A 26,737-nucleotide genomic window follows, 5' to 3' on the forward strand; every position below is an offset into this window, starting at 1 on the left:
CACCACCAACCTCCCAAAGCAAAACAAGCCCCCTGTATAAAGCTAGCATAATAATAAAGCTGCATCCTTAAATGTAATGCTAGGAAACACGGCGGCATAACCACGGGTATGACAGCCTGGAGGGAATTACACCAAGGGCGGCCACTCGCCGTGCTTTTGCCAGAGCCCTTTTCCCCTGGCCTGATTAATTATAGTTAATGTCTCTATTCTTAATCCTAGAATTGCCAGCTGAGCTGGAGTTTCGCGTTACCCACAGGACCAGGAGCTTTTAGGTGGCACTCTGCGCATGAGATGAAAGCCGGAGGCCGAAGAGAGTGTTTATGGCAGTTCAGTTTGTCGTATTGACTGGGCCGGCAGCGCCGGCTTGTTCCGTGGGTGCCCGGTTAGCGGCCCCGGGCGGGGGGGCTGCGCAGCGACCCTCCCCTTTGCAGCAGCCTAACTCCCGGCGGAAACCACTGCTGCCGCCGCCGGGGCCGTGGAAGAGGGGGAGCTGCTGCCCTTCAAACGCAGCTCTGGAGCAGCCGCTGAGCCCGTCTGCTCCTCGGGTGCCGCGCAGCCCGGCTCCGGGTGCCCCGCGCGCCCCCCCCGCCGTCCCGGCAGCCGCTTCCTCCGGGGCCCGCCGCACCGCTCAGCTCCACGGGCTCTCTCTGCGCCGCAGCCGCCCTGCGGGGCCGCTCCGGGGCCGGGGCCGTCCCTCGCCGCCGCGTCTCGGCCGGGGGGCGGCGGGGCCGCAGGTGGGAGCGGGCGGCGGGGGGCGGGGCGGCGGCGGGCGGGTCATGGCGCTGGGGCTGGAGGAGGCCTTCGGGGCGGCGGGGGAGTTCGGCGGCGGGCAGCGGCGCCTCACCGCCTTCCTGGTGCTGCTGCAGGTGAGGCGGGCGGCGGGGGCGCCGGGGCGGGGCGGGGGGCGCCCGGCGGGCTGTCCCGGGGAGCCGCCCCGGGGAGCCGCCGCGGCCGGCGCTGTCCCGCTTCCGCGTCCCCCGCTGCGCTGCCGGCGCCGGGCGCCGCCTCGGTCGGTTTCGGCGCGTGTCCCGGCCCCGGGCTGCCCCCGGCCCCCGCGGCGGCCCCGCCCGGCAGCGGGCCGGGGGTGTGCGGCGCTGCCCGCCCCGACGGGGCTCCGCGCCTGCCCCGCGCTCCCCGCCGGGAGACGGCGCCGCGGCGGGGGGCCGGGGCTCGGGGCGTCGCCGCCTCCGGGCACCTGTCCCCGCTGCCCCCGGTGCCGCGTCCGGGCGCCGCTCTGCGGGGCTCGGGGCGGTGCGTGGCGCGGAGGGTGGGCACCGCCGGGGGCCCGGTGGGTTCCGTTCCTTTCGCCAGCTGCTTCCCCGGCCTCTCCCCACCTCCGCGCGGCCCCGCCTGCCCCGCTTCTCCGAGCTCACGGCCCGTTTTCCCTATTTCTGCGCCCGCCTTGCCCGACCCCCGCCTTACGCGGGGCGCCCCGGCAGCGGCAGGACGGGCAGCCCGGCCGCAGCCGCAGGATTTAGACCCCCCGCGTGGGCGGCGGTGCGGGGCCGGGGCCGGCCGTGCGCGGTGCCCCCCGGCCCGCCGCGCTCCCCTGGGCGCTGCCCCCCCGGCCGCTGCCGGTGCGCGTGGGTTGCGCGTAGCTTGTTCCTGCGCGGCCGCAGGGGACGCATCGCCCGGGGACCCCCGGCCCGCTGCCGGCAGCCAGCCGAGACGTAAAACCTTCCCGACCGTGGTGACGTGCTGAAAATCACTAACGTATGGATATGCTTAAGGATAATTATGTTAGAAAAAATAAAATCACGTGCAAAGCCTAGAAGGCATTTAAAACATCTTGAAGTCGATGTTGATGAATAATATTCTCATAAGGATTTCTTTATGAAATTCGTCATTATTCCTGCATGTTCTAGTTTTCCTAATGATCAGCTCAAGGTTTCACTTTCTGCAGTGGGAAGAACTAGCAGAGATTTTAACAAGTATCTTGGATTTTTTTTTGTTTTTGACTTATCACTACCAGCTGTATTCTTTCAGCACTGCATGTAATTTTTTTTGGCGGTAATAATAATAATTATTATTATCTAGGTGTAAGCATTAGATCTTAGCTATGAAACTGATGAAATTCTTACAACGTTCCTTCCCTGTGCCTGGCTACAAAGCTGCAAGAACAAACTGAACAACTTTGCAACAGGGAGGAGGGTGCCGAGGTGAAGCTTTCCCTGAAGGTTCCCTCTGGAGTGGTGCCTGCAGCTCCCAGCTGCCCGCGTCACATCTGGGGATGTAATCGCAGTAGACTGCGTTCTGTGTTTGATGCTGGGTAAAGGGGAATCGTTAGTTTAATGAGCAGCTCACAGTATTTGACCAGGTCTCCTTGGGATTGTTTAGGGTAAATGACTGTGTCTTGTTTTAAGATCTACGTGGCTTGTCAGTCGATGCTTATTGTGCTCGTGGGAGCTGTACCTGACTATCACATAGACCAAGAGGGAATTCCAGCGAGCAGAGCCGAGCTGGCCAAGCGTATCCATTTTGCGGACAACTTCACATCTATAGTAACTGAGGCAAGTACTTCTGTCGCACCTACTGCTTCTTTGTTCTTGTGCAGGATGTGGCGCTTCTAAAAGCTGACCGGGGCTTACTGTAATGGAACCCGCCCATCTGGCTCTTCCATTTTATTACTATTTTTAAATCTAAAAGTCTATGACTAAAATTACTGGTTTAGCTTTCCTGGTGTAAATCTGTAACTCCTTAATTTAGGCTAAACTTTCTTTGTATTATTTGTTTTCAGTTTTCTTTACCTTCGTGTGTTTTAGGAAGTTGTTACTAATGAAGAATGATTGTGTCACTACAGTTTATAACCCTGGAATTTAGGATGAGCTCCTCCTAATATCTGTTTTCTACCAAGAAGAGTTTGTCATGCCTGCACAATCTGCTGGGCGCATAAGCTTTACCATGAGTTCTGTTAGTTTCTCACAGAAGACGCATCTGAAACTGTAAAACTAGAATGAAAATGAAACTCATGCACGACGTGTCTGGGTATTTTCACATGTGGTGAGAGTGGGAGATGGAAGAGATGGAAGTTTGCTGAGTGGGACAGAAGCTTGACCCTTCATCCTATGCCTTATGAATTCCATACAAGAGGCTGCATTTGCTTTTCCCTAGTCCCTGGGCTGTAATCACTCAGGCCAGTGTGAGTGACCTCAGCATCGCTGCCAGTGCCAGAAAAAAGACTGCGTGGGTGGCGTGGCTTGTAGCGTGAACTGTCAGAGCTCTGCTGATTGAATTCTTAGAGTGGTTGTCAGTCAACTTGTATAAATACAACAGGTTAGGACTTGGTGTAGCCGATGCCAAAGTTTTTGTTTCCTTCCCATTATCCCAAATGTGACTGTGTAATGTTTCTCTTGGAAAAATGTAGTGACTAGACGTGAGAAGGAATGGTGCGATATTGGATCATAACCTCTGTCAGAGACAGATTTTTTGATTAGCCTGTCTTCCAAGATCACCCTTCAATTTCAGACTCTCAGCAGGATGTGTGATACAGAGTAGTGCTTAATTTATAATCACAGATCAGATTTTAACTAATACTGTGTTTTTAAATGTAGGAGTCAGTGTTACAATTTCCAAAATATGTAGTAATTCTCAAGACTTATCAAAACAAATCTATGTTCCCATGCATTTTAGTAATTTTATTTTAAATTTTGGGGTTTTTTTTTAATTGTTAATAGTATCTTTTGTGGAATCTTTAGATGCTGGCCCACATTTTGCTGTATGCTAGTGGTCTAGTAACTAAATCAAACTGTCATGGGGAGTTAGAGCTGAGAGGATGTCTGGTTTTGTGATAGCAAAATTGGCAACGTTTTTGTTGGCAAGTTGCAGTGAATTTTGACAAATATTTAACAAATCCCTTTTGTGCAACTGAAGTAGATAGATGCATTCTTTTAAAAGTTACATTCTTCATGCACTATTATATCAGACTTGTTAAAATATGAGCATCTTCCAGCGGCACATGAAGCAGCAGAAGTCACAGTTTGCAGAAGCAATCTTCTCTCCTGTTCTATCCTGGGAGAGGAAGCTGCTTTTCTAAAGTTTATCTCCTTTATTTTGGTGATGGAGCATAAACTTAAATATTTTCAGTTGTCTTCTGGTTTGGCAGGGGCACTGTTCTTCTCTGGAGCTCAGCAAAACTCCAGAGCAGCTCTTCAGTTCTGCTTCAAAAACTGATCGGCATAATTAACTTTGGCGTAACTAAGATTTTGTAAAGAACAGCTCAGGCCTGGTTCATGGAAAATACAGCTGTTAGAATTGTGTCTTGGTCTGGCCTCAGCTCAGTCCCCTGCTTTAACAAGTGACGGTGCTTAAGAAGGTGAGTTCAGAAATGTTTTACATTTGGTGTAGAAATGGTCGTTTACCTTTCAGAAGTTGATTTTTACAGCCATATCCAGGAGCAAAAAGTTGTTTTCTCTCTTGAATCAGCCTGAAACACTGCAGATGAGACCAGGGAGTTTGGCATTTGTGTGCTGTGGAGTGCTAGGATGGAGAAGAAGGACTTCTGTCAGCAGTGCTCTGTGCCTTGGAGAGCACATGCTGTGATATTTTTATACTTGAAGTTTCCTGAGGATTCGTGCTCAGGAATACTTTAATGAAATCAACTCAAAGTTAAAAAACTGTAAGTTCTGGGGCTACATCTTTATCCGAAGTGATAGGGTAGAATCTTCTACCCAGTGGGGTACAGTAGAAACCAGCTGCAAATGCTGCTGCTGCTCAGCAGTTTTACTGTCCCAGAGTATCCAAAATTCCCCAAAACTCTGAAGTGCTGGAACACTGGGTACATTGGACTAAAGAAGGAGTCCTGTGAAGGCATTGAATCTTGTCCTGCTCCTGCAGCCTGTGTCTTGCAGGCTGCTGGATGGGTAGTGGGTAGAGCACTGGTAATTGGTGGGTTACTGGGTGGATGGAGCTGTGTTTTCTCTGTACTTTGCCAGTATGTGAATTCTGATTGAGTAAAAGCATATGTTTCTTGGGATTGCTCTGATTTAAGTTTCAGTAAATTCCTAATATTCTTTGGGGATCTGTATTAATTCAAGGCAGACGCTTCAGGGCTTAAATCCTAGTATGCTGTGCTGGATCTTGGTCATGGGCCTCTTCCCTTTGGTGTTTCTTTTTTTTTTTAACCTTCTACTTAAAAAAAATCAAATGGGATTAGGATCCTTCTTCCTTTCCCCAAAGGACATACTGCATATGTTGTTTAAAAAGTCAGTGTGATGCTCATCCAATTTTTTAAGGTAAATTTTCCAGTAAATACACTGGGAATTACTTGAAATACTCAAATAAGGATTAAATATTTCTTTGGGTAAAGCTTTGCACTGAATTAGTTAAATTCTTTCCCTGGAAAACCACTTAGGATTTTCTGATTGCCATTCTTTCCCAAGTTCATGATGTCAGCAATGTCTGTAATCTCAGCAGTGCGTTTCTGTGAGTGCTGATTCTCCTTGTTTGTAGCAGAGGGACTGCACAAGCTGTCTGTGTGCCTTCCCCCGTCAGGAAAATAGCGTAAGGTTCATTCTGATTTCAACCCACTGTCTGTTCATTTTCTTCTTTCCTGACAATTCTTGATTATGCTGCCACAGTTTAGCTTTTGGATGAGGTAGAAAATTTATTTTGTAAAGAAACCCATCACTTGTTTCTAACTTCTGTTTGATGGTAAATTTATATGCACAATAAGATATGAAAATATCAGTGGGTAGCTAATAAGTAGTTCTCAGAGCTTTTATAAAACAAGGAGATGTTTCCCTAATCCCTTTCTGCTTCTCTTCAACAATTCAACATGTGTATGATGAGGAAGGGCACCAAGGATTACTCATGGTTCAGGAAACATAGTTGCACAGCATTAACTCTTAAGTACTGCAACAGTGAACGTGCTATTCTTGTTAATGAATAATTCTCATTACCTGTTCATTGAAGTAGCTAAGCTTGTTCAATGTGGAAATGGCTAAGCTGTTAATAATTTAGACTTCACTTGTTTTAATAACTTAAGATAAGTTGCAGTTGCCTTGTCAAAGCCTGGGTATTGGGGTGCAACTAATTGTACTTTCCAAGTTGAAAGCTTATAATGTAATGAAACTGGGGGGGGAGGAGACAGAAGAGAGGAAAAAAGGAGGAAAAAAATATGACTACTGTTGGCTTCCCTATCAAAAAATGTGACAAAAATTTTAATAGGATATAAAGCTAGAAGTGGGAAATGGCAAGACAAGAATTTTGATAATTTTTTATTATTTTTGAGGAAGGCAGCAGCTTGGTGTTAATACTTTTAATGATAAGGAGATTCTTTTTTTTTTTTTTACAGTGGTACCTAATCGAACAAGAAGCCTACAAAGTAAGCCTTGCATCATCCCTATTTTTTGCTGGATTGCTTATCGGAAATATTACATTTGGTCCTTTGTCAGATAAACTGGGCAGGAAACCAGTGTATATCTCAGGTAAGATCGTTAAAAGGTTTTTCTTAAGCATTTTATGTGGATAACATCATCCTTCTCTTTTCTGCCTGTGGGCCATCCTACCAGGAGGCTGGCTGTGGGTCACCTGCTGTGTCATGCTACCGAGTCAATGACCTGTATAAACACTTTGCTTGGAGTGGAGCAGCACTAAAATGGTTAGTAAGGGTGTGCTGAGCGGCACAGTGGTCACTGGAATATCAATGGGAGAGGAAAAATAACCTGCTTTTGCTATGACTGTCACTATTGGAGCACAGTACTCCATACATTGCCTAATCATATTGTTCCCAATAAAAATAATCCACTTTTTTTTGGAGGGGGTATGAGAGAATGATTTACCTAAACATCTTGAGTGGGTTACTCATGTCCTGGTGTTTGTTTTCCAGCTGTGTTTGCAGCCAAAGCGTCTTTTTGTTTAATAACATTGTCTCAAGGAAACATCGCCTTTGGCATTGCAGACTTCCAAGTGTGTGACTTGAAAATGGTTGTAATTTTCATATGGTGTGATTTCAGAAAGCCAAGTGTGAGAGATTAGAGACAAAAGAGTGCTATAGAGTGCTCATTCAGGAGTAACTGAATGTGGTTCCTGCCTTTCTTCTGAGTTCAAGCTGTGCACCATAAGTACTAATTACATTTCATTCTCTCTCTACAGGTCTGTTTTTTGATGTCATTTTTGGGTATGTCACAGCATTAGCTCCGAATTATGACACATTTGCAGTTTCACGGTTTTTTGTTGGAATTGTGAATGGTGGAATGTCTCTTGTGTCTTTTGTCCTAACACAGGAATATGTAGGAAAATCATTTTGGTCATTTACAGGTGGGATTTGGGAATATTTAATTATTATTACTGTGCCACATGTTGTTCTATCAATACCTTACATTTTATATTTGTACCAAGTAAAGTCAATTTGTAGAATAAGTCAAATAAGTGTGATGTTATTCATCCAGGTTCTAATTTCTTTGGGAAGAGTGCCTGAATAAGGAACATGGGATTGAGTTTGTTTGATAAATAACAAAACTGAGCTTTTGGAGTTGGTACATTGATTCCTAAAATTTCTCAATTTGTACAACTGCATTACATTTTAAAAAAAATATGTTTAGGCAGATCCTGCCAACTTCTGAACGATGCTGCATGGTCTTTTGGGAAGACATTCTTGGAAGTCTTCTTGGAAGCTTCCCTGCACCACAAAATGACTTAGTGCCTGGATAGTGTTTTTTCCACTGCTGAATGTACTGATCATCCAGTATTTTCAAATGTCCTTTTTCGTATGCCACTGCCAAGACTTAAAATAAATTTAACGCTTGCACGTCAGACTGTTGTAAAGCTGGAGTAGCTCAGACTGTAACACTTTTCTGGCTAGCACCACATGGGGAAAAACTTGGTCCAAATGCTGACTTGCTGTGGCTGTAAGCATGTTTTTCTCATTTCTTCAGTTACCTCATTCCACTGTTTTTCTTATTTCTTCTCTGGACTTCTGGGGATGTATGAGACAGTTGTGGTGTAGTTATAGCTTTTCACTATTATTTTTTTTTAAGTACTGAATTTTCTTCTCTTGGGTTCGCTTTGTTGACTCACGCCCTCTCTCTCTCCCACCCCTCCTTCCCCCTTGCCCTGTTGTCTCTTTCTGCTCCCCCCAGCATTTCTCCCTGCAGGGCCAGCCTCCCGACGGACCGAAGAGCCAGTCTGCTTCCTGCTGCTTTTGCTCTAGGTGCTTTATTCTAGTTCTGCTCAGCTGTTGGGAAAGAGGTGCTGAAAAACTGCTTCAGACCCCCTGATGAGAGGGAGCTGCTGAATGCAGCTCAGCAGTATTAAAGAAGCTCTCTTAGGTGTTGGCTGTGAGCTAGGCTTTGTGGGCAATAGCTGAGAATTTCTGGGTTAGTACAAGACCCATGCTAGTCTGCAGAGGGTTTGCTGTTAGGCTTTTGGAGTTCAAGTTGACCCCATATTTTTAACGTTTTTATTTATGCTTGTTATCGGAAGTCTGTTGTAATAAACTTCTGGCTTGCAGCTGTTTCTGTACTGAACTCGGTCCTTTTACTTTTATAACTTCCAATTTCTGTTCCAGCCTGCCACCTCTATTCAAGATTACTTTAATAGACCTAAATAAATCACTCACTCTCAACACTTCTTCCTGTCCTTATGTTTTCTCCTTAGTCTGTAGGTTCCTGTTCATTTCTTGCTCCCTCCCATGTATCACCCTTTAGAAAAAGTGACAACCCCCCCCTACATTATACAAAGGTATTCTTCATTGGGTTTGCTTAATATATTAAGCCAGCTGGTTCACAATGCCATAAAGATATCTCACAAAATTGCTCTTTTATTTAGGTATATCATAGGCTAGGAATTTCAGGCTTCTGCTTAAGATTTTTTTTTTCTTTTCCCAGTGGTTTCTGTAGTCACCATTTTGGTCTTGTATTTTTTCAGGTTCATTAACTAATTTGACATTTGCAGTTGGCATTGCTGTTTATGCGTTACTGGGTTACTGTGTAAGAGAATGGCGCTACCTTGCCTTGGTATCGAATACTCCAGGAATCTTCTTCCTCCTCCTTTCTTTGTAAGTGGTTCACCTGCATGATAGTGATAAGAAAAAATACTCAGCAATTTAACAGTTACTTTTTCTTGTAATGACATTCAAGAGAGTGGTATAAACAAGGATGACATTTTTCTGTATGCTTTTGTGAACCAAGCAAGAGGAAAAAATCATACTGTGAAGGAAGAAGCGGTTTTAAATGAAGCAGAAGGTCAGGGTTACCCAGAAGACAAGCTTGTGTTTCTGCATGCTGTTACAGTTGTGGTGGCCAGCATTGCAAAGAGCAGCTGTGTGCCAGCTGTCCAATAAAACTCAATTACAAATCCGCTCAGGGAAGGGAAGGCCTGCCAGAGGCTGCAAGCTGGAGCATCAGCCAGGAACACTGTCTTCTGCCAAGGAAGGGCTTCAGCGCCTGAAAAGTTTTGGAAGTGATCCTAGAGGGATTTTAGAGTTTCTTTCTGTGAGACGCATGCAAAGGGAAATAAGTGAGAGCACTTGGAATTGCCTTTTTAGCATGATACACTATGTGTCTGCCTGTTTTTTGAGGTCCCTTATGTCTATTCCTAGCACTCATGTGCTTGGGTGCCCCATTTAGAATTCCTACATGGACATTACCATAAAAATGATTATGAAATGCATCAGTATTCAAGGAATTAAAAGTGCTAGCTTTGTCTGGCCTGTGTTGTTAAAAATACTCTTTTAACATCCCAAGTAACACACCTCGTATACTTCTGATCACTAGTTAAAGCTGTAGAAGAAATAAAATAATTAGTGTAGAAGGTTGTCTACACGCTGTTACAGGTTGTGTCTAGCGTACAGCACAGATAAAAATCAGAAGCTTTTATCTTTTTTTTTTTTTCTTAATTTCAATTACTTTTTAGATAGATCTGCTCTTGAAATGAATTCTGCTAAAGAATACACAAAAAATACACCACCACCATTCCACCACCCCTTTCCTGTAGTCAAGGAAAACAAACCTCTGGGCTGAGGAAAGAAGTTCTGCATAATACATTTTCCTTTATGGTGTTCTGTTTCTGATAGAAATACAATTCCGCCAAATACTACATATACTGGGATCCTCTGAAGTAATGAAAGTTAAGTTTGTTGTAGGGTGTATGTTTCTGTTTGGAGTACCAGAATAAATAAAGGTTCAGTTAAAGATACTCCATTCTTTATTTTATGGCTTGTATAAAAGCAGGAGCATGTGCTACAAAGTGGAAAAAACAGGAATCACGAACTGAAGTTGTGGTAAGCAAGGATATTCTGATTATACTTGGGAAAAGAGACTTAAAGCTTACATGGGCAGCAGCGAGCTGCTGGAGCCTGATGGGTAATTCCCCAGTAAGGTTTCTTTCCTCTTCACTCCAACTCAGAGCCCCTCTCATAATGGAGAAGCTTGAAATAAACTTTGTGAAAACTGTCTGGACTGTTCAGATAATTGGGATTTGAGGTGTTTCCTGGATAATGCTAGTGTAGCATTTCCTAAGAAGTCAGTTCAGCAGAAGTCAAGATGTAGATTTGAACTCCTCTAACATAACTGAGTGCTTTGTCAACCATCTCCAACAATGCTTCTGTAAGTTTAACTGTATTATCAGAGTACATGGAATTTAATATGCAGAACAGTGCAAATAGAATGTTTTTCTCTGAATTTTGCATTGGCACTTTTTTAACGTATTGATTTACAAAATGGAAAGATTGACTTTAGTACTGTGTTCATAGGAATGAATTTGTCATTATTGATTTTTCTGTTCTTTCCTGTTAGTATGCTCCCAGAGTCACCACGATGGTTGTATTCCCAAGGGAAAATGGCAGAAGCTGAAGATGTGTTGCAATATATTGCGCTTGGTAATGGAAAAGAGAGATTAAATCTAAAATTAAAACCAAGCACAGGAGCTTTGAGAAAGGATGAATCAGCACCTGGTATTCTAAACTTAGTAAAACACCCAGTCCTTCGGTGGCGAACCATCATACTGATGTACATCTGGTACGTAGTAACAAGACACCGAGATGCTGTGAATGAGTCAGACATGAGGAAAAGGTTAAACTTTTCATCTTTTTATTTTAAAAATTCTGCCCTCAAAAACTAAATCTTAAGTTTATCAGTTGATGGCAGACGATAATAATCTAAAATTATGTGTTGTAAATTTGATGTTTCACTATTACTGCTGTCGGGTTTTATTTTCAGTGTGTTACTAGGAAACTGCTTCAAAACCTACCAAGAAGCAATCTGGTGAGAACATAAGATTTACATTCAGCAAAGTGAGAAGCTGAAGCAGAAATTACTGAAAGGATGTGTATTTGAACCAGTTTTAGGAAGAAAAGGACTGCCTTGATTAGACAACAGTAGAAATCTGGTTTAAGAATAAGCCTTTGGAGCCCAGCAGCACATTACGCGGGTTCAGTGGAGGAAAACTGTGGACAAGATAAAGAACAGATTGCATAGATTTATATTAGGTGCTGTCTTTAAAAGTGGTACAACTTGAAAAAGAACCCAACAAACACCCCGAAGCACAGGAGGATGTAACATAATAATATATTAGCAATAAATGGCAGTGCAGAGGGAACCCCTGGGGTAGGGAAGGTGTTGGTTGGTTGGTACAGCTGCAGCTGTTGCAAATTGGCTTGCAAAAGCTGCTGGAGGAATGGCTCTTTTCCAAAATGCCAAAACCAAGATTTCCCTTTGAAGTTTGATGTCATTTGAGATGATTGTCAGGATGTAGATGAGAAAAGTCATTAGTTTGATGTGTGGGTTAAGCAGAGATGTGCAGAATGTGGGAGAAGCGGCAGGAACATCTTTGCTAAGTAGGACCTTTCCAGAAGCATCTTAAGACTCTTAAAGTTGCTGGTAAGTTAATACAAGTAATTGTGGTGATGAGAAATTACACAAAGGTATTCTTACTTTCTGGAGGAAGAGCTTGCAGCACTGTTTTTCTATCTCAAACCCTGTTAAGATGCAGTGCATGGAGCTGTTGGAGTGGTGTCAAAGCAGTTGTCACCCAGCCCCTTATGCTGTTGTTCAGGAGCTTTTGGCATCACCCTCACCTGTGACTGACTGAGGACATAGTTCTCCCTGTATCAGGGAAAACTTTCCTTTTCCACATCACTTGGCCCCGATTCTGCTTGGACAGTAAAAGAATAGTGGGGAACAGGCAAAATGTCCTTGTAATATCTGGGGCCTTTCCAACCCAGTGTGGTTTTTGTCAGGTGGGGGTGTGGAAGCTTAGTTCTTTCCAAGGGAAGTGATAATAGTTTTTTGGGGAAGCCTTCCCTAGGGTTGGGGAAGACACTTAGTCTTAAGCAATGGATGTACATAGAATTTTCTTTCATAGGATTGCTTTGCAACAGTGAAGCATTAGCTGCTTACAGCTAAGCTTACTAGATTTGCTAAATAACCTAGGAAAAAAACCCTAAGCCAACAGAAAATTCTGAAAGTTATGCTGTAGATGTATATGAGCACTTGTTTTCTTTCAAGAAGTTTCTTTCTTTAAATAGGAACCGCTCACTTTGCCTTGTTTCCCTTTTGGGGGGAGTCAACAGTTCTCTTCCTAGAACATAGCTAATCCATAACACAGCCCAATTTACCTTTTAAATACTTCCTTAGCCCTAAAGATTAGTTGTGTTAGTAATATAACTTTTATGGTTATTTTTAGGTATGCCTGCAGCTTTGTGTACTATGGACTAACTTTAAATGCTGGTGAATTAAGAGGAAATCTGTATTTAAATGTGGCTCTTTCTGGTCTTGTAGAAGTTCCAGCATTTCCTCTGTGCATGTTTTTTATTGAGAAATCCTGGTAAGAAAAAAATATTTCCTAGTTTTCTGCATATATTTGTAGATAGCTTAGAAAAAAAAAAAAAGGCATTTTTCTCAGTAAGATACTTCTCTGTTTTTTTAAACAGTGTTGATTCTTTGGGGATTTACTGCAGGGGTTTCTGTAGTTGCTATGGAAATGGGACTCTGATTTTCTAACTCTTTTTTTAGTTTTGTTCATCTTTTGAATTACTCAGGAGATGAGCTTTTCAGTGATTAATGTTATTAAAAAAGTTTGGTCTTTATGGAAAGAATATGAGTATCCTAGTTAAGTATCTATAACATATATCTCTTACACCTGTTACTCAGAACAACTTATTTTTGTACTGCATACCAACTGCAGTTGAAAGCAATTTCTAGCATTGCTCATTTTTACTTAAACTCTTCAAACAAAACTTTGAAGTGAGAGTTGTTCAATTTTCATTAAGGCATGATAGGTGTCCCTGTATTTTCATATTTTCAGTGTATTTGGAGGCCATGCTTTATGTGGGTACTTATTTTCAAAGGCCAAACAGCCTGGCAGCCCAGAGCTACTCAGGGTTTCCTGCAACCTTCAGTTTTGAGTATTTTGTAATGATACTTTGGTCTCACTGAGGTCAGTGGCAAAAAGCTCATTTTCTTCAGTCAGGTGAGGATGTCACTTTTTGGGTTTTTTGGCAGTAAAAAGCTGTCAGCTTGGTCAAGATAAAAAGCAAAACAACTAGCCCAGCCTGCGCCCAAGCCCTACGTCAAGGACATACATTTAAACTACAAACCGCCCAAGTCCTTTTCTACGTTTTTTCCCCCCCATTGTAATTTGTCAAGCTAACTGTAAATGTCAAGCTTTCGGTTTCCTGAAGTAAGGATATGTGTTGTTTTAGGTGCTTAATGCAAAACAGAATGTGACAAGCCAGCTGCTCTGTTTTCATTCAGTTTTACTGAGCAGTATCCTTAAAGTATAGATTCTTTGTTGCAAAAAAATTTAGAAGATTTTAAGAACAAGTATTGTACATTTGTTGTAGATAAACTGTAGTTCTACAAGTATGGGCTAGTAGTTAGAAGTAGCTGTGAAAGTTCAGGAAGTAACAAGCATGTGTAGTATTTCTACATGCCTGCAAACTGTTACTAAGAGTTACTTGTGCTCCTTTGCAAATAATTATGAAATATTTAGGTATGGCAGATGTAGAGATGGGCTGGTGATTTTCTATCCTGTCATCTTCTCTTTTAAAACACCAGGCAGTAGAAACAGCCTTTGCTTATTTCTATGTGTATACTATTAGACAGAAAAGCATACAAAATAAGTTTTACTGTGTGTCATAAATGCATATGTTTATGCAAAGCTGTAGAAGAGAAATACAGATTAGGAAGCATTAGAACTACATTTGTTTGACTAATATTAATTTGATCTTTGTGTGTATGCACTGAATACCCTTTTGATGACAGGGCCCATTGCCTTGCTTAGTATAGAGAAGAAAAAAGTCTGTGAGTTCTTGTTGCTGAAATAGATGGGTTCTTCTCAAGGCTACAAATTCAATAGCTTAAAAGTCAAAACTTGGCTAGAAATAGGAAAGATTTTGTGGGAGGACTTCAGTACACAAAATTAGGAAAATAATGCAAGATTTGAAGCACTTACCAAGATACAATAGACTTAGAACTGTTGCAATGCTGCTGTGTACTTTAGTTGGTATTTTGCAGACAAATTAAAAAAATACTGAAGGACTTTGTTTCCATCTTTTATCTGGGTGCTCTTTCCTTTTAGGTCTGGAAGACGTAAAACTATGACATCTTTCCTGGTATTTGCAGGATTAGCCTGTATATTTACTATGGTTTTACCAACAAATGCTGGTAAGTATGTACTGCTGCTAGAGTAGATGTTTGTTAATTTGGATAAAAGCTGACAAAACGATTTAGTGAGTATTTTGTGACAGAGTATTTCAGGGCCTAAAGCCCTGTCTGTTTATACCTCTCTCTGCTTCTGGGGCTGGTCAGGGAGTCAGGGTCTTGTCTATATTGCTTTTAACTTCCTGCATACTTTGACCCTGTTAATTGACTAAGCTTGTCTGACTGCAAGCCCGTGGCTCTTTGAAGGTCAGACCCAGCTATCGCATTCTGTCTGAAATACTGACACTGCATTCATTTATCACTATTAAGCAGTCAGCCTTAAAGTACTGGGTTTAATAGCCAGACTGCAGTGCAGTGTAATGTTAGTTTGACTGGATGTTGACAGTGTGAGATGCTAAGCTTAATTTTACATTTGTTTTGGTGGCATGCAATATTTATAGAAAGAGGAACTGAAGTTTTCCTGAATTAGAAGCTAAATTAATCATTAAAAGACCCAAACCACTAAAAAGCTTTAAAAAATATTTTCTACTTTCAAATTAGAAATGGAGGTCAGAATTGCGATACGGAAGCCATGGGGATTGCAGGAAGCCTGCTGCCTTTCTCTGTCTCATGCTGTGTATTGTTGCACTGTGCAGTTGTGAGGACAGGTCATGGTAATGGTGGAATATCATCAAGTGTATTTCTTATCTCAAAAGATGTGGGTTTTTCTAACGTTGTCAGTAACATTCATGTATGCTTGGTTTTGTATTTCCACTTTTCATTCCATTTCAAATACAGGTTTTCCCTGATAATATTTATTTTAGCTGGTGAAAACTTAAGTCTACATGACACTAACAAATAGAAGTGGCTGCTCTCTGCTCCTATTTTTCTTAGGATCACTTCAGTGGAAGTGCTTTAGCCTTCACAGTGTTTTGACTGAGGAGCACAAGTGATGTGATTACAAGGTAGCCTTCTACAGGTTGTGTTTATCCTTAACAGTTATAAATACTGTCTGGCATCCATTTCAAATTGATCTCAGAAAAGTCTCAGGAAGAAAAACAGACAGATAAAATATCTTGTAATTCCATTTGCCATGCTTGTGTTAGTTCAAGTCCTCAGTTGTTTTGCTGCTCCTTCTATTGAGATGGTTTCTTCCTTTGTTCCAACAAGTTTGCTCTTTGTTCTTTTCATATATTTTAAAACGAACAGAAAGAAAAGCAGTAGCGACTGATCATGATAGGGTATTAATTTCTGAAGAGTTGGTGAATTTCAGGAAACCTCCCTTTTCCAGTTGACTTGACTTCTAACACTGTTACATCTTGCTTCACACTGTGGTAAGAGTAAAAGCTGGTTCTTGGCCAAGAGTGATCTGTGTCATTTAAGGAGAAAAAAAAATCATCTCCGAGCATGATGAAGATGAGTCATTCTGGATGAAATGAGGATTATTGCATCTCTAGTCTGACCCTCCTATTGCTAAGGAGAACACTTCCTATGTTTGTCTAAGTCTGCATTCTTCTGAGCGATTGATAAGAATCCTTTATTTTATTACAAGGGATTTAAGATTTTAAGGAGATATTGGGCACTTGTCTCTCATGTCTGTAATCTTCACTTGGTTCCTAAATAACTGCTAACTTGTGAATGAGAATCTGATCCAAGCAATTTGCCCTGTGGAGTAAGCCAAGAACATTTCTGTTATTAAACATGTGCTGAATGTGAGACTAAAAATCTCTCAGTGTTAAGTAAAAGCTGATACATCCCTCAGCTCCCTCTTTCCTTATCACTTAAACTCATCAATTAATTCATGTGAGTATCAGATTAGAAGAAGGTGAAGGAGAGTGGCAGTGGAGAGGGAATGGAGCTGTAATACTCTTTTCTTTCAAAAGCTGATGTAAAGCATGAAGATACTGCATTTTGTGTCAGCTTTATGCTATAGCAAGCAAAGGGGGGGTAACTAGATTTTAATTCTCTTTTAGATTTATCTGCTTGTGCTGAACACATAATAACTTCTTGTGACTTCTGTTGATATGCTTTCCACTGAAGAAGAAAAGAAAATTTGCAATTCTTTAAATCAGTTTTTTCTCAGCTCTTCTTAGTATTGGGTATTTCCTTTTGTGTTGAGAACGACCCTTTCTTAGTGGATAGGTTTTTTCTGAGGGAAATTTAAGGATTCCTTTAGTTTCAGTACTGCTTAAGTGAACTTATGCGCATTAAGATGACAGCAGGAGGGTGAATCTACATAATGACACTGCGAATGAGACTACTAATGGAGTTTATGGCATCAAAATGAAATCACAGACTAACTCATGTTCTAGGTGGTCTTAAACATCAGCACCATCTTTATCGTCCCCATGTCGTTGTGTCGCCCCCCCCCCCGCCCCCCCCCCCCCATTTTGCTTCTCTAAAATCCAAAGATCAATTAATGGAAGATTATCCCTTATTAATTAAAACTCAAATACATGAATTTACTAAGTACTTACAACTTTGCCTTTTACCAAAGTTTGAAACAGTTGCCCTGATGGTACTGTCTCAGGTGGAATTGTGTGCATACCACTGCTACTGGACGTCCAGGTGAAAGGGTGTTAGACAATATAGTAGAAGTGTTAAAGATGCTGCGTGGACCTGCTTGGCTAGACCTAGCAAATAACCTATAAATGGTGACCAGAATCCCCAAAGGAAAAGTGCATTCCTTATGCTAATGGCATTACAATTTATAGATATAAAGAAAATAGTGGATTGTTCTGCAAGAATTGCTAAAAATATGCTCCGAGACTGAGGAAAATATAACAGCTATGTCTGGGCTTACTTACAGAAGGAAGCTGATGTGCAGTGAATTTCCAGTGTGCTTTTAATCCCGCAGTAATTCCCCACGTGGCCAGCCTTCAGCCTCCCCTGAGGGAGGGAACTTGGAGAAGACGGTGCACTCTAAATTGACTCATGAGCTTTGGAGTGCTAATTTCTCTGTCTAGACAGACTCTTTCTTCTGTTTTGATAGTAAGTCCAAAACTTCCCAAGTGCACTAACACTACATTTATAATACATGGCTATGCAGTATTCAATTGAAGTCTCCCTGGGAGAGAAACAGCTAGCTTTAAAACACATTTAAGAATTACACGTCTCTTCTTCATCACTTCATGTTTGGTTGATGGAAGAAAAGGGATGTCCCAGCTTTGTGATGGCACCCAGCACAGCTCTGAGGACCAGGTTCACACCTTTCGATCTGGCAACTGTATGCAATATTCCAGTTCTTACTGAGCAACAGGCGAACTTGGATGACAATGCTGCATCTTTTTTGCATCAACTACAGAAATAACGGCAAAAATGCATCATACTTAAAGACATTAAATAAAGTTTCTGGATTTCAGTTTATGTACAAATGAATTTCTGCTTCAGTTGAAATAGAATCTGACTTGATCAGATTAATAGAACAGAGAATATTCAAGGGCAAAGTTAAAAGAAAAGCAATTGAGAAGCAGTCAGACTTTCCCATTATTTAATCGACATCATCTGATCCAAACTGAAACATGCTGAACTCGGTGCTGAGGAAGAGAACCTGAAATACAGCTGATCAGAGCACTCATTCTTTCTTCATGCTTAGGAGAATGTATTAAATTATCTTTGTATTAAAATGGGTGGTGCAAACATAACCAAAATCAGGATAATGAAAGCCAGGTTTCTTTTGCACTTTGAAAGATGCACACTTCAGTTTAGCCAACTAAACTCTGTCTGTTAGTAAACTGGGCTGCATTAGATTTACTCTTTCCAGTTACAAAGCTGTTGCATTTTAAGTCCCAACAGGATGTTCTTGAGGAGCAAATAAACTGTTGAGGTGAATCAAGTTCTGTGATTTTAATCTAATAAATTATTTAAGGAAGCTATGTTGTCTGTGCTTGTCAAAAGATGTAGTTACTTGGTAAGGTATTCTGACTCTACAGCTGGAAGCGTTAGCCCTTCCATTTAGAGCTGTGAAAGTTTTATACTTTTCTAAAAAATAGGTCCTGTTTTCTTGGTCCTAAATATAATTTTATGTATCTGTTCTTATGCTAGCTCTTAAAATGGTTGGGAAGAACTGAGATACTGCTTTTGTGCTTGTAGTTAAAAAAATCTATGGATGAAACATTCTTTTTGAGTGATAGTCTGTTAAAAAGGACTGCATATTTTCAACATTGTGATAAAAAGAGAAAGAAAATGGACTATGTATGCTCACAGCTTGTTTTCTCTTTCCTGAAAGGTCTGCTCCTCAGTCCCACTTTGTTAGCTTTGTGTGGAAAAATGATGGTCAGCGCTGCTTTCAACATCGTGTATATTTATACATCTGAACTATACCCGACAGTACTGAGGTAACTTAACAGAGTTTCTGGGTAAATGACAATACTTTTCATGCACAAGTGTGCTTCAATATTTAACTGTAATTATTCTTACCTGAAATATCAGTATGAGTTCTTCCTGTAATTAAGGCAGCTTGCCAGGGCTTCTTCTGTTAGTCACACGTTTTGCACCAGCGTGCTTTCCCAGGCTGTTTGTGGCAACTTCCTCTAGGTGTGAATCCAGAATAAAAATAAGAAGACCAACTTCTTACATTGCAATGGTAGGTGCCATATTTCTCATTTCTACTATTGATTTTTGGGAGTAAAATTACAGGGTGCAAAACCAAATGTAACAATGGGATGGAAGTGTATGCTAACTTAATAATAAATGGAGACGGTACAGCAAGGGCTATTTACAGTCTTATATACCTATATCTCCCATATGATTATGCTTTTCTACATCTTTGCTATTTAATTAAATATTCATAATGTAACTCATGTTAATAGTTTCCCTATGACAGTAATTTGCTTTACACCATTTAATTACTGAACAAGTGGGATAAACCCCTGGTTTATTTTTCACAGTTCTTACTAACTCTTTGTGAGGTTACTTTCTCGCCTGTTGTCCCAAGATAAACCTGAGATAGGGTAATACCACACAGGCTTGTTCTTCTCACCCCCGTCCTGGTTCCACATGATTTTCTGAATGGTATTCTTAAGTACGCGTTCAGAATTTGAGCTCAAGAATAGCAGCTACAAAACTACTGCAAAAATTGAGCCTCTTTAGAGAAAGCAGCAAAGTTGGAAGCTGACGTGGAGTAGGAAGGCATTCTGGCTGGTAGATCTGTCCTATAGCATTGTAGAAGTAGTTAAGATGGTGACATATATCACTTGATTCCAGGATGCTGGGGGATTGGGGGGCAGGGGGAGGGTGTGACTCCTTGCATTGGCTTTTTTTTTCTCTTTTGAGGTTCACAAATTACCATATGTTACAGAGGCATAAAAGCCAGGCTTTGAATGCAGGTTTTGTAATAGAACTTGTGAGGATGGAGGTGGATTGACTGTTTCTAGATACTAAGTTTGTGATTCTTGGCACAGGTTTAGGTTTAATATGCAAGTCCCAAGCACGCTGACTGAAATTGGATGTGGGGGTTTGTTTACGTTCTCCCTGCCCAAACTTTTGTATTCTTAAAGAATACAAATAAAGGCCTTATTTTCTTTTTTTTCTTTTAGTGTGCATGGTTTTTGACTTTTTGTTTTCCTGTCCCCTCTGCTTCTCTGGAGTTGAGAAACAAGAGAATTAAATCTGAAAATGCTTTAATTTCTCAGCTTTTGCTTGTTTCAGTGTGTTTTCATGTTACACTGTCTTCCTGAGTTCCACTGACATACGGTGCCAAGTATGTGACAGCTTATACCTAGCAGGAATTACAGCAGTGGCTCTGTGTGTTTGGAATTAAGTGTTTGTGATTAGGAAGATTTCAAATAAAAAAATAATCAAGTAAAGTGCTGCTTCATTTGAGAATCTGCACAAATATTCTGGCAAAACAGTAACTTTTTGCATCAAATATACAGACTGCAAGAATAGAGACAGTTTAAAAAATCAGCAACTGTATTAGACCACTCGTTTTAAATAATATATCAGACTGTAACATTAAACCATATGAAAGTTCCTCACGTGTGACAGTTTCTACGTTTAAAATGTTTGATATTTTTCTGGTAAAATTTAATTGCAAATATTACAGTTCATACGGGAAAATCAGTGATGGGCAAGTGTTGAATTTAAAGCAAAACATCCCCATCTGGTGGCGTTTGCAAAGCTTTGTAGCGATCCCGGCATGGCGCTGACAGCAGCGCTGGGGCCTGCCGTGTGATGTCAGTGGAGAGGAGGTGGCATAAACTTTATTTTTTGTTTCCCCAATTGGATGTTTTGCAGAAAAATTAAATGTTTTCAGTATTAATGCTCCTTATTTAAACCTACTTATTACTTTAAGCATAAGGACTGTTAAGCATATTTTAAGTTAACTGGTATTGTAATGACAAATACACCTCATGCTAGAAGTGGGGAGGTGCAGCAAGCTGGAGAAAATGTTTGTGCTTTGGGCTTTTTTTTCCGTTTTGATGTGTCTTTAAAATATCTCTGGGAGAACAAAACAGTTAAAAATAGAAAACATCACCACTGTGCATTTTGGACAGAAAGGAAGGTTGTCTTTGGGAAATAAATGTAATCGTAGCTCTAGTAATATAGATGGAAAAACAAACTCATGTTTTTTTAATGAGAAGATGGTTGCAAAATAATAACATCCTTGTGTGTGATGGGTGAAATCAGAGCGGGATCATTGGACTGTCTAGGATAGCTTTGGAAAGCTTATTTGCTTATTCTCATTGTGGAGAAACTATTGTATTTTCACATAATGGTAGTGGCGGTAGGTAAGTTTGTACTTCTTTGAAATACTTGGCCTTTTGATCTCTGACTTCCTTTGCAAGGAACTCTCCATAATTCTGTTGAACAGCAATCCTTGGTGAGCATAGTGCAATTTGAGAGCTGCCAGTGCCAGGAGCAGAGAAGCTTTTGCATTTGGGCAGGGCTGCAACCCGCTTACCAGGCAGAGCTGGGCAAGCAGTGCAGCTAGAGGAGTGCCACGTGGTATGCATCGCTTGTCAGGCAGCTGCAGCGGGACTAATTGGCTTGAACTAAGCCCCAGGCTGATGTGATTACCCTGGTTGTAGACCTGTTTTGGCTGGCATTAGTTCAGTGCTGTGCTCGGTGGGATGGTAGGAGCACATGCAGTCAGTCAGGTTTAGTAGGTCTCCTAGTAAGCGTGGTGGTAAACCTGGGGCAGTAAGGTCAGATAAGCTGTGGGTGGTCAGCTGTTGGCAGTGCAGCACCTCAAGGATGCTTACTAATAGTTCTTGGGTGATAACGCTTTTTTCCTCTTGCATACCATGGCGTTGTTCTGCACAACCCCAACTCTTGTTTTTTGGGGAGAAGAGCAGCCGCCATGAGCCAGTTCTTGCTGTCTCACAGATGACTGGTGCCGATGTCAGGTCCCTGAAGTGGCTGTTAAATACCATATTTAGGAGCAACGCAGAGATGGAAGATTTTTGCATTTGATCAGGAAACGAAAGACACTGAGGATTTTTGCAACTTCCTTTGAAGAGGATCCTGCTGTTCTAACCCATGCTTTGATTGTCACAGTCTAGATGAGATTGTTTTAAATTTGCCTGAAAACTGAAGTGAGCACAGAATTCAGCAGCCTCTCTAGTGATACATCTGGCCAAATGTTTCCAGGCTTCACACTGGCAAACATTTTCTCTTTGGAGGTGACTACTGACTTGTCCTCTGTGCAATCTGAGGTGGCAGAAGAGAGGCTGCTGCGGCAGCAGCTATTTCTTGGAGATAGCGTTCAGATCCGATCCTGTTCTTCTGTCTGAAGATCCTGCCAAATTTTGAAATCATTCTCCATCCAGCACAGGGATGTCCAATGAAATTGCCACATATGGCAGGCTGGAAAACCTCTCTGTTTGTTAAAACTTTTCTCAAGGATTGCACAACAAGGTGGTTTTGCTAGGGTTTGAGAGGGTGTGATTTATCTTGCTAGCAGCTAGTTGTTACTTCAGAGTAACTGCTGGAGGTCTTTAAAAACCTTTGACGTGTTCATGCATGATTCATTTGTGTATCCTGAAACTATAAATCTTTCATCCTTTGTTTGAAACAGAAATGCTGGCTTGGGTGTCTGTTCCATGTCTTGCAGATTTGGGGGCATTTTGGCTCCATTTGTGCCGTCTATGGTAAGATTATTTTCTAGTTTTTATGTAACTCAGATTTACCGAATTATCTCAAAAAGACATTGCTGATTTTGTTACCACCTATATTCCTTGGGAAAAAAAATGTTTTTATGAAAAGTAACATTCACTGAACGTCAAGAATAAATGAACAAGATGTTTAAAAATACCTAGTATTTTATCCCTTTTGGAAATAATTTGAAGTTCTATATTGTGTTAATATTTCATCTGTTAGTGAAATGGTTGTCATATAACACATTCAGTACTGCGAAGGCTCCCTCGGTATCTGGGTTCTTTTAGGCCCGTAAAAGGAAGTATTCCTATGAAGCTGTTTCTATGAAATGACATTTATTTGGGTTCTTTGTTCTGCCAGTACATGGATAATAGCACAAACTGCTAAAGTGAAAAGTTGTAGTCTTTTGGTTTTGACTGCAGTTCATATGGATTATATATTTTAAGAGCAGGAAACAATGATGGGTTTTTACTATGTATTTTTAATTTTAGAAATCTCTTAGTCCTTCTGTACCGTTTGTGGTGTTTGGAATCAGTGGACTGTCAGCGGGATTCCTGACTCTCCTTCTGCCAGAAACACTAAATAAGCCAATTGCCGAGAGCATTGAAGATGTACAGAGTCCCAAATACCAAGTGCTTAAAAACGAAGAGGCAGAGTAATGTTTTTGTTTTGGCGTTTTTTTGTTTTTTTTGGTTTTTTTTTACTGTAGCTTTGTTTTATTTTCCCCTCTATCTTACGTGAGTCACGATTTAGTGCATATTGGTTAGATTGTGCATGAACGAACAATGTGCATGAAGTTTTTAAAGCCATCTTTCTCATTCAGTGGAGATTAAATTTACTCTTTGGCTCTTAAAGATGAGTAAAGGCTAACAGCTTTCACCTGTATGTATTAAATCATATGTAAATGAGTACTATTTTGTTTCCTTAAAGGAAGACAAATTTTAGAAAGGTGGTCTAAAATAACTGGAGACAACACATTCAGCAAGATTAATAACTGTGCTTTTACAGTAAAATAACTTGGCATATTTTTCATATATTGGATTATGACTTTTTGTCATGTTTTGTAGGGGAACATAATCTAAAATTAATATATATCTGACGAAGTGTTTTATCCTTCATTAGTATCCTGGGTGTTAGAGGCATTTAAAATGTTTTCCTGTTGTTGGTAGCACTAAATAAAGCTTCTGAAGTGGGAAATGAAAGTTTTGATTGTTTCAACAGGTAGTAGAATAGAAAATGTGAAGTACGTTCCCCTAAATTTAGGAATGGCTTCCTGGAAGAATTACGGAGGGGGAGAGAATAAAGCTGTGTGTATGTGTGAAATTCTTATAAGAAAGGAATTGTTAGCTTAGAACGAAGCAGGTTTAGTGTAGATACAAAAGAATATGGGTTTCTTTTATGGCTTCTATTGATATGCTAGCTTGTTATTTATCTGGTAATTATTGTACTTAATCAGTTTAATTATACTACATGCTACTATGCTTTATTATTATGCCTAATACATAGTAAAACTGCATTCAGTTGAAATGGAAAAAAATAATTTTTGAGCTTTTTGAATATTGTTTCACTTACAATTAAAAAAAATCAATGAATTCTGGTTTTATAATTTGATATTAGCCTATAAAATAGGACAAGAAAAATAAGGCATGTAAACTGTTTTTCAATAATTATTTTCCTTCTGTCTGACAGGCAAACCGGTTAGAAGAAAACACTTAAGTTTCAGAATGTCTGTCTGTGGTGGAAAATGAAGCCTCTGTTGAGAAGGTGCTATACCAGTTGAAGGGCAGAGCCTTGTTCTATATATCTGACAGGAAATGTTGGAGGACTCATGTATAATGCTGTTTGTAGCATGTTGAACAGTTTTATGCGGAGGCAGATTGAGAAGATGGAAGAAGTTGATCAAAGCTTGTGAGAAAAGAGGTGACAAATCTGTGCATTAATTTAATGACTTACGAAAAGCATACTTTGGATGTTTGGACTTCTCTACGGTGTCTTAAAGTGAAGTATTAATTTATTTTACAAAATGTAATTGCAAGCTTCAGATTAAGCGATAACGTTGTAATTGAAGTTATGTGTATAATTTAAAATTTAGATGGCCTTATATATTCAGGCAAGCTGTAATCATGAAAAGTAACAGCATCCTGTATATGCTAATTTTCTCTTCAGGTTTTTTTGCCTCTAGATTACACTATACCTCACAGTGTGAAGAGACCAAAGATTTTTATATGGGTTGTTTGCCTCAGTATGTCTAGCATAAGAAACCTGAACAGGAGATTTGAAAGGGGAATAAATGGATTTTATTGTGGAGTAAATAATTTTTTAATACAGTTGTACATTAAAAAATATGTACTGTTTAAAAATAATACTATATTGGAAAATTTTCAGGTCTTTAAGAGGTGCATTTAAAGGACAGGATGAGTAACCTTTTAGACAAAGGTTATCAAATTCTAGCTGTACTTGTGGAACTAGAAATTATTGAACAGGAGTCATATATTGTATAATACATGTAATAATATGTAATCCTGTACATTTCATCTATGAATTGGAAACTCCTCCTTGCAAGGGGCAGTGTGTGTCTTTGGTTAACAGTTAATGTATTTACATTGGAATAGATCCATCACAAATATTACAGCCTTTTGATGGGCAACACAATTTTGTTATTAAAAAGAAAATTATTTAACATCTATATTGTGATTGCTGCTTTTTCTAGGATGTTTACCCAGGCTTTTTGAAGAATAATTGCATCATTTTGATTTTGGCCCTTAATGTAATGCATCTGGTATGAAAAGGTTACTGAAAGGCCTCTGATGTTTTGAGCAAGTTCCGTGGTTAAATAATAGTTCTGCAACTGAACATGCACACGTGCATAAGTACACACACGCATGCAGAGATAAGCACACACAGGTTGCTCTGCCTCACTGAAATCTGTGCTGTATCCATGCATGCTTTTCAGACAGCCTGATCAGGTCCCCAAGAGGTGAAAGTCAACTGGCAATCAGAACAACTTTTAGATAATGTTGACATACCAGTGGATTGCATGTGCATTTACTTAACCTCTGGGGCTGAAGCTTGATGACAAACAGCCTATAGAATATGCTGCAAACTTTTATCTTCTGATCATTTATTCATGATTTTTGTAATGTTTAACTTTCATGAGGATTAGAATTAAATTAGTGATGGGTTTTTTTTTCTGAATACTATTAATGCCTTCCCTTGCATTAACATTTATAACCATAGTGACTGATTATACCTCTTCAAAGGATAATTGGGTCAGCAGGGATATGGTAAAGACCAAGTTTTGTTACTGTTGACTTCAATTTTTTTATTACAAGAAATAAAATTTAGTAAGAAATAGAATGATATAAAGTTGTATTCCCAAAGCAGACACAAGACTCTGGAACAGGAGGATTGTAAAGGTACCATTATGTGGTCTATTTCTGCCTCCTGCCACATGTATCAGGCTGTATTAGAGCATTTTTCCTCTGCTTTTTATTCCACATTGTGAAAAACAGGAAACAAAGATAATTTAAATTTTGAACATGCTTATTTTTGCTTTATTTGATTTGGAATTAATAAATTCTTTGCCTGGGATGGCTTCTGTAATTTTGTGGATTGATGACCAGAAAGCCGTGTGTCTTGAAAAGTAGTTAATGATCTTTTCAGCGGCCCTGGCATGACTCATGGTACCTGCAGCTCTTTTTATGAGTATAGGCCTTTGTGGAAGCTGGTTTGGTACTATGTCTCCAAGATCCAGAAGAGAATACAGATGGAAACATAGAGTTCCATTTTTGCTTATCTTTTCAAATCAGTTTAACACCTTGTTTGACTTATTTAGATATCCTTGCTGCATTTTGTTATTGCTGGGTAAAAAGATGCTATTTGGAAGAAAGAAGCGTTTTTCCAGTTATGTGTTTAGAAATAATTATTTACAGCTTTATTAGAAATATTGTCAGTTGGACTAATGTAATCAATCCATTATATCTTATAAGGTCTTAAGAAACAGTGTCATTCATTACCGTATATGTCATAGCAAGTCAGAAAAAGCATCGGTTTTGGTC

General features: G+C 40.5%; 1 protein-coding gene across 2 annotated transcripts; it reads left to right on the forward strand.

Annotated features, from left to right (window-relative positions):
• Nucleotides 1-756: 756 nt before the first annotated feature.
• LOC101913084 (solute carrier family 22 member 15-like) lies at nucleotides 757-25,365 on the forward strand. Of its 2 annotated transcripts, XM_055797736.1 has the most exons (12): nucleotides 757-866; nucleotides 2,364-2,510; nucleotides 6,293-6,425; nucleotides 7,093-7,257; nucleotides 8,866-8,995; nucleotides 10,734-10,955; nucleotides 12,622-12,762; nucleotides 14,518-14,603; nucleotides 18,808-18,916; nucleotides 22,600-22,672; nucleotides 23,171-23,334; nucleotides 24,369-25,365. In XM_055797736.1, exons 1-12 carry the CDS (start codon nucleotides 777-779, stop codon nucleotides 24,379-24,381), a joined length of 1,473 nt encoding a protein of 490 aa, XP_055653711.1. In that variant the 5' UTR covers nucleotides 757-776; the 3' UTR covers nucleotides 24,382-25,365. The 2 variants fall into 2 exon arrangements, with proteins under 2 accessions (XP_055653711.1, XP_055653716.1); XM_055797741.1 differs by lacking the exon at nucleotides 7,093-7,257.
• The last annotated feature ends 1,372 nt before the right edge of the window (nucleotides 25,366-26,737 follow it).

The sequence above is a fragment of the Falco peregrinus genome, chromosome 1 (genome assembly GCF_023634155.1).
Source record: "Falco peregrinus isolate bFalPer1 chromosome 1, bFalPer1.pri, whole genome shotgun sequence".
Lineage (NCBI taxonomy): Eukaryota > Metazoa > Chordata > Aves > Falconiformes > Falconidae > Falco > Falco peregrinus.

Bases quoted from the DNA above. Each gene is read 5' to 3' on its own strand.
- LOC101913084 (XM_055797736.1), top strand. From the start codon at position 777: ATGGCGCTGGGGCTGGAGGAGGCCTTCGGGGCGGCGGGGGAGTTCGGC. The intron at 10,956-12,621 runs GTACGTAGTAAC...GGTTATTTTTAG, and splicing joins ATCATACTGATGTACATCTG to GTATGCCTGCAGCTTTGTGT. The intron at 12,763-14,517 runs GTAAGAAAAAAA...CTTTCCTTTTAG, and splicing joins TTTTTTATTGAGAAATCCTG to GTCTGGAAGACGTAAAACTA.